The 12513-nt window shown below is 39.2% G+C and overlaps 1 protein-coding gene across 7 annotated transcripts in view; it reads left to right on the forward strand.

The window, feature by feature from the left end:
- GRM7 (glutamate metabotropic receptor 7) overlaps positions 1 to 12513 on the forward strand; it is an 872169-nt gene that overhangs the window by 708207 nt on the left and 151449 nt on the right. For 6 of the 7 annotated variants that reach the window (XR_006716005.1, XR_006716006.1, XR_006716004.1 and 3 more), the window contains exon 8: positions 1054 to 1989. The exons of the other annotated variant lie outside the window; for it this stretch is intronic. Coding sequence is in view for 3 of the 6 variants with exons in the window: in XM_045493619.1 (XP_045349575.1) it covers positions 1054 to 1989 (936 nt within the window). In the remaining 3 variants the exon portion in view is untranslated. The remainder of the gene's footprint in view (positions 1 to 1053; positions 1990 to 12513) is intronic. 7 annotated transcript variants of the gene reach the window in all.

Consider the following 12513-nt stretch of genomic DNA (forward strand, 5'->3'; position numbering starts at 1 on the left):
GTTTCTAATGACATTATTTCTCAGAACACTGTTGATTATGAATTCCCCTCTAGAAAACCGCTATTCTAATTAAAGCAAATCAACATTCATCCTCCTCTAGGATACGGTATTTTAGTTTTAAATTTCATCTCTGAATAGGGAGGTACGTGGCCAATATTGAAAGGTTTCCAGACCATATTTTTTTTTATTCAAATGCTTACCAATTACTTAGATATGGCCAACTACCATTATATACCCTTCAGTAATGAACCTTATTACTCCTATGTGATAAATAATAGACTAAAATGAATTTGCTTCAAAATTTCTCATTGATAATGGCAGTGATGCCTACAGAATTTTAGGAAAGGTAGTCAACATTGCAATATCACCTAAAATAATTTTAAAACAAATTTTTAAATAGCAGCTAATAAGGGAGATGCATGTAACATTTCACATTACTTAAAATTTGTGTTTTGATTTATCATTTGTTAAAGATTTGTTAAAGATCCAAAGGTAGTTGGGTTTTTTTTTTGTTCGTTTGTTTTGTTTTTTGTTTTTTCCTTAGTATATTCTTACTTGGAATGTGTAGGGTAGGAATAGGGAATATGTATTTTTTAGCAGTTGCCACAGAGAATTTTTTTATTATTATTATTTCTTTATTTTGAGAGACAGAAAGAGCACGAGCTGGCAAAGGACAGAGAGAGAGAAGGGAGAGAGAATCCCAAGCAGGCTCCATACTGATTTGGGGCTTGATCCACGAACTGTGAGATCATGACCTGAGCAGAAATCAAGAGTCTGGATGCTTAACCGACTGAGCCACCCAGGTGCCCCAACCACAGGGAAATCTTAAAATCAGGCATGTTTGGCATACTCCAGAGTAGCAAAAAGTAAGGATGCTGTGGTGGAATAGTTGGGGTCAAATCTTGGTCTTAGTTCAAACTAACTGTAGGGAGGTGGGTAGTTCTTTAGCCTTGTCAAGTCTCAAATGCTGCTTCTATCATTGTTGTTGTTTCCTTCTCTCCCTTTTCTCTTAACTAATCTGCCAGTTACACCTTCTCATTTCTTATGCTGCAGATAGAGGACATGCAGTGGGGTAAAGGAGTCCGGGAGATCCCCCCCTCAGTGTGCACACTGCCATGCAAGCCTGGGCAAAGAAAGAAGACTCAGAAGGGAACTCCGTGCTGCTGGACCTGTGAGCCTTGTGATGGCTACCAGTACCAGTTTGATGAGATGACATGCCAACATTGTCCCTACGACCAGAGGCCCAATGAAAACCGAACCGGCTGCCAGGATATCCCCATCATCAAATTAGAGTGGCATTCCCCCTGGGCCGTCATCCCTGTCTTCCTAGCAATGTTGGGGATCATTGCCACCATCTTTGTCATGGCCACTTTCATCCGCTACAATGACACGCCCATTGTCCGGGCATCTGGGCGGGAACTGAGCTACGTTCTGTTGACTGGCATCTTTCTTTGCTACATTATCACTTTCCTGATGATAGCCAAACCGGATGTGGCCGTGTGTTCTTTCCGGAGAGTTTTCTTGGGCTTGGGTATGTGCATCAGTTATGCAGCCCTCTTGACAAAAACCAATCGGATTTATCGCATATTTGAGCAGGGCAAGAAATCAGTGACAGCTCCCAGACTCATAAGCCCAACATCACAGCTGGCAATCACTTCCAGTTTAATATCAGTTCAGCTTCTAGGAGTTTTCATTTGGTTTGGTGTTGACCCACCCAACATCATCATAGACTATGATGAACATAAGACAATGAACCCTGAGCAGGCCAGGGGAGTTCTCAAATGTGACATTACAGATCTCCAAATCATTTGCTCCTTGGGATATAGCATTCTTCTCATGGTCACATGTACTGTGTATGCCATCAAGACTCGGGGTGTCCCAGAGAATTTTAATGAAGCCAAACCCATTGGATTCACTATGTACACGACATGTATAGTGTGGCTTGCCTTCATTCCCATTTTTTTTGGCACTGCTCAGTCAGCGGAAAAGGTAAGTGAAAATGCACACACACCACACATTCAAATTATGTCTGTTTTTGTAAATATTGAAACCAAATTGATTGTATAAAGCAAGAAGTTTTATATCCTGAATTACTAGGCTTCAGTGCTACAGGAATCTAAAATCTGCAGAGAACTGTGCCACATTCATTTCACTGGAAACCAACAAGAGGTAGCTTTTTCAAGTTAATTTGTGATGGAATTATTCAGTGTAGCAAGAGCTCATCCAGTATAAAATCATGCAGTCTGTCCAAATGAAATCTTCCTATTCATTCATTACCCACCCTCTCTTCTTACACATATATTTCCTTGGGATGGGAGAAAAAGGCCACAATGCTTCACTGGGATGAAGATGGTCATTACTAGCTCTCTCTGTCTTGTTAGTGACTGTCTAGGTTTTCACCGCAGATTGGATCTAGTTTGTGAGCAACACAACATACTAGAAGTTCCATTTGCATATTATATATATATATATATATATATATATATATATATATATATATATATACACACACACACACATATATGATATATATTTCATACGTATTCATTCACTATATATTTATGTGTGTGTGTGTATATATATACATGCATATACATGTAAATATATACATACGTACATATGTACACACACACATACACACACACATACACACACACACATATATACACACATATATATAGTGGATGAAAATAGGAGAGTTTTGGTTATCACTGTATCCTGGGCTCCCTAAAGCTAGATATACATCTGTCACATCAAGTGATTCAGAGTGATATGAGAGACTCAACTTTCTAGCCATGGGAGGGACAATATGTAGTACAGCAGGTGTCATCAAACTGTGGAAACTCAAAGTTGGCAAAATTAGTGGACCCTAATATGTTGGTCCTAGATATGGTTAGTGTGCATTCTACCCCCCCCCCCATATAGTTATACAGTTTTATGAGTCTGTAGTTAGGCAGCCCTAATGTGTTGATTCTTAAAGCAATTAATATATGTCTAGCTGCAGGTTCAACAGGCATGCAATTAGGCACTGCTAAAGCCTTGATTCTACATGAGATTCCTACACATCTTTTACACTCACCTGGATTTGGTTTTTTGTGTATGCAAATTGGGCAGTTCTAATATGGTGATCTTAATAAGATGTGCTGTCCTTCATTCCTTAAAGTCAGCTCTGGCATGGCGGTACAGCTAAAGCCAGAATCAAGACCTAGAGCACTAAATGGAACACTGCATAAGAGAGGGCATGCATATAGCTTGATTAGAAGTGAAAATGTAGGGAGTGTAGCCTGATTCTGTGTTACTTTGTAGGAGTCTCTGAAGCATTCAAGGACTTAGTGCCCTAAATGAGGAAAACAAGGATTGAAGTAGGAATCTCTACAAATTCACAAATCTGTGCCTCTAGGAATTCATTGAATCTGAATTTTTCATTATTACTTCTCTTCTCATATAATCCTATAAATTATTAATGACCTTTGACTGGTGTTCCAATGGAGAAGATGTCTCTCATCTAAATTGTGTGATTCAGAAGCCATCAGTTTGGACTGTGTGGGGTTTGGGGTTTTTTTGTTTGTTTATTTGTTTTTAATGAGTATCTCGTAAAACCACAGAGAATTCTGAAACCAAGGACAGTGAATGGTTCCAGATATGATTTTAGTCATGAATGTCTTAGAGGAAGTTCTAAAATACATGCTCAACAAGCATAGTATGTTTCCAACAGTATGTTTCAAATTCATAATGCATGTTTACTGTCTGTGAAACCAACCTGAATTGCATTTTATTGCTTCTGTCTATCCCTGGGCCAAGGGAATAGTAAAATATGAGTTAGGGTAGTGAAACGCAATAGAGAGAAAAAGGAAAAGAATTTCCCAAACGTATGCTAGTAAGTTGATAACCATTGAACTTTTTATGGGAAATGATGTGTATTATCAAAGCCTATGAAGATAATAATTATTTTTTATTAAAACAAACACAAATCCCTATGTAACAGGCTAAAAACATTAAATCCTTTTCTTATAAATTTATTGTTGGGGAATATAAAAGGCAGGAGTACCTGCAGTTTTATAGATGGTCCCTGTTGTAATGATATTTGACAATTCAAGTCTCTACCCTTTAATTTGTCATTTCTAGCCCTTTCTGGTCATGACTGTGAATCCTTTCTGTAAGATCACGGGTATAGTGACTCATTTAAATACCTGAAAGTGATATAGGGCTTCAGGAATTGAATTCACTGGTTCCAGTTGTTCTGTAAGACTTTGAGCTGGTTGAACTGAACTACAGCAATAAGTAGGCTGTCTTTAAGCAGTGTGCTTTGTATCCTAGAGTTTTGAAGGCATGCATGTTTTTCTTTGTATACTCTCAATGGTTTGTGATGTCTTACATGGTTGATTGGCACAATTAAAGGTACTAAATTGCCAAATGGGAACAGTGAATTTTATATGGAAATTCACACATCTTAAAGATAGGCATATGGCTAGAGAAGCATGAGTGATAAATTTAAAATATTTTTTGTACATGAAACCATGGAATTTAAATTGTGGAAGGCGGCAAATTGACAAATGCAACAGAGATCACAGAAAAAGGCATCATTGCCAAGCTAAAAATATTCAGAATCACAGCCCTTCCATTTCTGTTTAGATTGAAGAGTCTAAGTGTTTAAGTGAAAGAATTCCATTGTAACAAAAATAAAGGATTAGGCAGTGATTTCAGTAATAACTATTTACTGTTTTAGGAAATTGAAATCATTTTGATTATGATAAGGATATCTTTGTGAAGTTTCTCATCAGTTGAGTTCATTAGCACAGCACAAAGGATGAGAAATGTTTATTTTCTCGTGAAATATCAACCCTCAGTATATTTTTGCTTTTGTGAAGAAGGATGCAGGAGATTACAGTTATCTTGTTTTATTGTTGCTAACCCTGTGATTATGAGGATCATGCAACAAGGTTAGGCATGATGAAGGAGGTAAACTTGAGCCATAAGAGAATGATCCCTGGTTTTAGGAATTTCTATTTAGGTGACTGAGATGATTCAAGGAAACACTGGAAATAATAGAGTTATAGAAATGTGGGAACTAGCTGGTCTAGTCAAGTATGGTAATGTCCCATTGCTATATACTGGCAATGGCTACTGGAGGACTAGATTGTTTGCCATGAAAAAAAGTCTTTGTTTATGGCTTATCTATCTTTTTTGCATGCCTCCTGGAAAAGAGCTTGGTTCATACAGGGAGGATACAATCTACCCTGCCAAAATAAGAGAAACCCTGTAGAAGTTAGGTTTATCCAAATCTTTTTAACCAGTTGTCAGGAGAGCTTTCTAGGTAAGCCAGTGTTTTCTTGTTTTTTTGTTTTTTGTTTTGTTGGTTTTTTTTTACACATGGATGAGGAGAAAACCTTTACACCACTTGGCTCTGCAAAGGCAAAGTAGACCTTGATATAAATGGAGTGGAGTCAGAGGGTCTCAGAGGTCTTCCCCTCTGTGCATATGTATTTGTTTGGGTAGCAAGGTGGGGAGAGGAAGAGAAGGAAAAGCACTGAGGCATTTTATGTTCAGGGAAGAATGCTGGAAAAAGAGCAGTGGCTGAAAGGAAGGAGTATGTCTTCTGTAATGCGGCCCACAGGCCATTCTTCATATATCAGAACAGAATCGCAAAGATTATAGCACTTAAGTAATAAGATTCTTTGGTTTTCACTGAAGCATTATTCCACGAGGTGACAGAAGAGGGCTACTGCTAGTAATCTCTGAACCAACTCAGGATCCTTAATTCCGTGGTTCTTAAAGTTGTGTGTATGATAATCCCCATTGGAACTTGTCTTTAAAAATATTCCCAACTGGTTCAATAGGGCAGTGGGATGGACATAGAACTCTAGACTTCTTAACAAGCATGCTGGAAGTATGTCAGCACAATCCAAGCATGCTTCTGAAAACTACCTGAACATTTTCTTCCTAATCCACCGAACATGTCATATAAATATTTCCTGATCTCTATTTTTAGAGCCTTTAAGAATAAATTAATTCTCATCTCAAGCAACTGGGAGGTCCAGAGATCAAGGAACCAGGAGATCAGAAAGACATTATTCAGAGCCAGAGACAAAGTTTAGACTCAGGAGGTCTGAATTAAGTGTCAACTCATAGGCTTTGGCTAGAGACCTTAAAAGTCAGGACCAAGACATTGACCCTGCAACCAGAGATAGCAAAGAAACAGGCAGAAAGAAATGTCCACCAGTGTTTCTAGAGGATTTAGACATAAGGCAACATTTTGATCTTCCACATGTGACAGAGCCCCAGAATCTGAACACAGAGTGAACTAATCTAGGACTGACATTAAGGATCAGAAATATTTGGCAGGTAGGTAAATATTTCCTAATCTGTGCCCTGGGCAGACAGTGGTAATCAATTATGGCGAGCTTTCTCTAAACCCAGGTGTGGTCTTAAAATCCTTATCAACACAGTCTTTAGGCAGCCACTACCAGTAAGTCAGAACTGGCAGGAATGTGAAATCCATGTGTCATTTCTGATTATTACTGGATACTGACAAATGACCTTTGATATCTCTGCCAACTCAGCTGTTTGTTGTCCTTGTGCAAGAGCCATTGGGTGGCTTTCATTAGAATATATCTGCTTAAATATAAAGAATACTCAGGAAAATGGGAGTGTGCTTGAATTAGTCTTTATCTTGTCTCTGATTATACATCTCTAAGTTTTCAAAGGCCATACAGAAAGGAACAGTCCTGGCTCCCTTTGGGAGTCATATATTAGTTTATGCCTCTGCCCTATTTGATTTGATTAAGATTTTCTCATGGTCTTTGAGCACTTGCTCCACTAATTGTGAAATAACCTACTATGTCCCTAGTATTCTGTGAAGGACTGGGGAGGAGAGGTGAAGAAGGCACCATGTTCTTCAGTCAGGAACTCACAAGCTAGTGATCAACAGAGATGTTCAAACCAACTTTGAATAGTGTGAGGCACGCTACAGTTGTCAGACGAGGACTGAAGGACAGGCACCCCAGAAACCAGAACTCTACTTCTGATTCATGGAGGAGTGACAAGTGGACTGAAGTTACCAGGCAGGGGAAGCGCTGTGACAATCCAGTGAGAAATTATATCCCATGTAAAAAAGTAGGGAGTGGTGTTTTCAACACTTGATGTGTAGAGAGAAGAGACAGATTGCACTTAAGGCGACTTTGACTCTTGCAAATATGAGGTGTAAGAATAAAATTTAATAAAATCGCATTTTATGGGAAAACTTTAAAACAGTGTGAACCCCAACATTCCATTCTCAAATTAAACTTTTGGCAAGAATCCCATCTTTCAAAGTGATGGACCAAGTTAATTTTAAACACTCTAGCTTGTAAGCTGAAATACCCGCTTTCCCTTCTTAGGGTGAAATATTCCCCTCTGCGTATGTTGAATTATGCAAAGTCCTCTCTCTAATGCAAGTCTCCCCTCTCTGATGTTGTGGGCCTGGGCCCTGTGACAGAGATAGTGATGCGGTGAAGAGAAACAAATCCAAATTACTGAGGACTGTGTTTGGATTCTATTTCTGTAAGCCATGGAGAGCCAACAAAAGGTTTATGAAGGTGGGAGGAACATTAACATAGGGTATTTTGGAATGTGAATTCCAGGGATCCAGGGACAGTGCTTGAGGATGAGTAAAGGTGAAACTGTTGGTGTTAAGAAAACTAAGTTAAGTAACTATTGTAATAGATTGACAAAAGATGGCACTCATTTAAAGAAGGTCTGAGGGAATAGGAAAGATAAAGCAGGTTTGAAAACTACTTTGAACACTTTGAACCTTAAAAGAGTAAGGGAATATAATATGCCTTACCTTTCCTTTTGTGTTATGCTGCTTTGTTACTGGAATAGAGATATGCTTATAGGTACTTTGTTTCTTTTTTGGAATTCCCAAATAGCATTGCCCACTATTCCATGTTTGAGTTTTGTTTTGTTTTGTTTTGTTTTGTTTGTTTGTTTTCTAAAAGCAACTAAATAAGGAAAGAAGAAGGACTCCCTCCCATTATTCTGTCCTCTGTATACAGTCATGGCTAACAGTCTGATAACAGCTTCTGGATATGTAAATACACCAGATTCATACACAAATATAGATGTATTTTAAAACAAAAATTCTGACTTTCTTTTCTGGAAGGCTTGGTAGAACCTCCACCTTGCCTGGAAATACATATTGAGAGAAGTGTCCCAGTGCTTAGCTTCCCTTGAGGCCCTTTGTGCACTCATGCTGTGATGGGCAAGGGGGCCAGTGGTTGAGGTCTTGCTTCTGTTGTTTAGTTTTGCCTGTTCAAATTTATAGTAGAAGCATATGGAACAATCTCCTTTCTGCTTCCTCCTGTGACTCTCATGATAACTGAGCTTCTCTCCAAACAGCCCTCTGAAACCAGCTGTTTGCACGTCTGGTGTTAGTCAGTGGCTTGGGATAGTGCTGTCCTATACTCCCCTCCTGAAGCTAATTTTGGGTGCAGTCACCTAGGATAATGGGAGTTTTCACCATCTTAGTCCCTTCCTTTATCTGGAATAGCTAGTTCAGCAGGTAAATGCAAGAGCCGTTGTAAAACTGAACTGAGTGAGACTAACAAGGAAATAACTTACTATATTAAAACAAAGTCCTCACCATTCAAGGTTTAAACAGAGAAGTGCTCAAGAAAGAGAAATTGCTGCTAAAGGGAAAAACTAAGCAAGTCTTGAATCGGTCCCCTGTGAAGTGTACTGGAGAACCTAGCTTTCCCATGAAAGTGTCTTTTACTGTGAGATCTTAGCCTCCAAGAGACACCAGTCACAAGTATGCAGACCTCACTTTTATAACTAGTAGTGGGATGTTCAGAGAAATCCCTGATTGGCATCTCTCAAGCATCCCAGGCTACCTATCATTTTCAGAAACAACTCTTCTTAAAGCATGGGAAGTCATAGCAGAACACAGTCTGCTGATGAGCAGTTGGGGGCCTGCCAAATCCAGGTTTGGGGTCCTAAGATAGCTATAGTGCAGAGCCTAACACCGGTCTACTTAGTGTTTTGTTCAGGTCCCAGATGCCCTGTGGTCCTAGAAGACGGTTCCTCCATCACCCATCATGCTGTGGTGCTCTGGACCTATTTCATTGTACCTTGTGACTGTGTCATTTAACCTTTGTGGTCCTAGGTTCTTCCATCTGTAGTCATTCCTACTTGTAGATTTATGTAAGAGAAAATGAGAACTTTAAATTGCTTAATACAGTGTTCATAAAACTGATGATAACATGGGCTGGTAAAGATGTGGAATAACTGGAACTCTCATATGCTGCTAATGGGAATGTAAAAGTTAGTCAATCACTTTGGAAAATAGTTTGGGAGGTTCTTAAAATATTAAGCATACACCTATTGTACTACGCTAGCTATTCCTCCTATCTCTTTACCCATGAGAAATGAAAGAATATGTCCACACAGATTTGCATATAATTTTTTGTATGTTTAATAGTCAAAAAATTGGAACAACCCAAATGCCCATCAATAGCTGAATAGATGAACAAGTCATGGTCGGGCAATAAAATGGAATACTACTCTGAAGTAAAAAGCAATAGATTATTGATCTATCCAACAGCATGGATAAGTCCCAAATAATTATGCTCAAAGAATACAGGCAAAAAGAGTATGCACTGTATAATTACACTTATACCAAAATAGTTTTAACATTGGAATTAATCTTTAGTGAGAGAAAGCAGATCATTTGTTGGCTGGGGATGGGTGGGAGGCTGAAGAATTACAAAAGAACACAAGGAGCTTTACATATTAATAAAAGCTGTTAAAAATCTCCTTGCTAGAAACCCTCTTCTTTGCTCTTCCTCTTTTCTTGAGCCTTACTCATTAAGTGCTTTTATTATACCTAGTGGCCTATTTGCACAGTACTGAAACTATAAGTTGCATTGGCAATAAGGCCACAATTGTACAGATGGGTTACAGTAGAAGAGCACTTCAAACACTCTCTAGCACATGGTAAATGCTCAGTAAAGGAGAACTGTATCCTTCCACCCTAGGCTCACCTTAGCAAAAATTTCTTTCTAGGTCAAGGCAGGAGAGTCTGCAGAAGGTAACATAGTCCTGTATTTGGGGAAACTGAAAGTAGAGGAGTTAGTATGAATTAGCAGGATGACAGGATCTAACTCTGAAGAGGCAGGTAGAGGTGAAATCTTGAAGGACCCCGCATGCTTGATTTTGTTTATAAGGCAAGCAGGGGAAAGCGGTCATCAATGAATTTTTGGGCAGGGATATGTGTGGCATGTTCGATTTATGCTTTCAAAAGATTACTCTTTCCTTATGAGTAAACACTTGCATGATAGTTGTGATATTGTGATTTATAATAAGAAATGTGTATTTACTCTTTGTTCCATTTCTGGCACAGAGCTTCTACTACCTCTGGAATTTCCAAAGAGATGAAAGCAATAGGGTGTCTTTTTTTATGTTAATGAGGTGACTTTTTGGACCCTACTGAAGGATGGAGTCTGGTTACTAGGAGAGCCAACCATGTGATTAGAGAGTTGGAACTTTCAGTCCCACTTCCTGGCCCCTGGGAAGGACTGGAGGTTGAATGGATTGCCACTGACCAATGATTTAATCAATAATGCCTATGTAATGAAGCCTCCATAAAAACCCAAGAGGACAGGGTTTGGCGAGCCTCCAGGTTGATGAGTACTTTAAGATTTGGGGAGAATAGCATGCTCTGAGGGCAGGGAATCTCTGCTCCCTTTTCCAGTACCTATTCACTATGCATCTCTCTCATCAGGCTGTTCCTGAGTTATATCCTTTTATAAAACACACACACACAAACACCAAATAAGCAAACAAAAACACCCAGTAATGTAGTAAGGAAGATATTTTTGCATTCTGTTAGCTACTCTAGCAAATGAATTCAAGCCTAAGGAGAGTGTTGTTGGAACCTCTAATCTATAGCCAAAGGTGGTAAGCACAGGTGACAACATGGACTTGAGACGGGCATCTGAAGTGGGGGTGGGAAGGTGCCGTCTTGTGGTACTGAGCCCTTAGCCTATAGAGTCTGATGCAATCTCCAAGTAGAGAGTGTCAGAATTGGGTAGAATTGTAGGACACCCATCAGGTTTCAAAGCTTTGCTTGGTGGTGAGGGGGAAAAAATCCAGACATGAGAGCTGAATGCACAACCTTAATATGTGAAATTCTACCCTGGGGAGATAGACAGTGGTTACCAGTGATGATTTAAATGGACTTTCCTTATGTTTAGGCTTTTATTTATTAATTTTTATTTTTTATTTTTCCTATGTTTAGAGTTTTAGATCCATGATAGTACAGTATACAACTCAAAGGATAAGGATGACTGAGAACAGTCTCTTAGAGAAAAACATTGGATCAGAGCTGCAAACTACTGGTTCTTCCCTTTACTTCCCATTTAGTAAAGGAGCCAAACAAACCTCCCACATCTGGGAGTAATACCTCGGATCTGAAAATTATGATCCTGCTCCCTTCCCTGCTCCAGAAGATGGCTGGTGGGGAGGAAACTTGGAACACTGCATCCAGTCTATATCCTCTGTCCCCAGGTAGAGAGGTACCCACAGGAGAGACTACACCACAGTAGTAGTTGATTTATATTATTGGTATTGGTAAGAATGGCTTTGAAGAGGATATACTCTAAATACTGTACTGTACTATACACAGTCTTCCTTGTTTTGGCTATCATCAGTGTGTTGCCACCAGTCTAGCTTTTTCCAAGGATAATTAATGGGTCTTTGGCTTTTGAATTGTAAGGAGTTCCTAATGAATAAAGCCGAATGGCAGCTGACTGGCAGTTGGATCTTAGAATCAGGATGCATGCCAACTGCTGTGGAGTTGCACATCCTCAGATGGCCAGGTTTGTTAACCTGTACTTTGGTAGCATTCTAAACTAGTTTGGTGTCTCATTTGGCCCTCTAGGTCTGACTGAGTTTGGCCATAAAACCATGGGGAAGTCAGTGCATCAAGAAGTGAACAACCTCAAATTTTATACAATGATCTAATTACAGACTTCAGAGAGGGCCCATGTGAATTCCTCAACTCTGAAAAAAAGTCACACTTTCCTATTTAGGTCTCATGTACATGGAGTTGTTGGGGAAGAGAAGGGTATACAGTCAACCGAGAAATTACAAGGCAAGGCTGAGAGTATACTGTATCAAGGAATGTAAAGGACAAATCAATACCACTAAATTAGCAATTCCTTGAGATTCTCAAATATCTCTATATATTCAGAGGAGGAACCTTAGGCACAATGGGTTATCCATAAAAATCTGTTTGATGGGCAACTGAGTTCCTGAAACAAGAAGTCCCATTTTCCTTCTTGTATTGCAGGCTCCCCAATTTCACTTGGAACTTTGATGTGATAGTACTTTTCTGATTTGTCACTTTCAGGAAGCTGATAATGTTTCCAGTGAGGCTTGATTTATATATAAGAAGTCAGTCATTCATACCTGGGAGATTCTGGCTAACAAACCCAAAACCCCAAATCAGTTTGTGATGATTGGGTTTTAGCATCC

Source organism: Leopardus geoffroyi, chromosome A2, assembly GCF_018350155.1.
Source record: "Leopardus geoffroyi isolate Oge1 chromosome A2, O.geoffroyi_Oge1_pat1.0, whole genome shotgun sequence".
NCBI lineage: Eukaryota > Metazoa > Chordata > Mammalia > Carnivora > Felidae > Leopardus > Leopardus geoffroyi.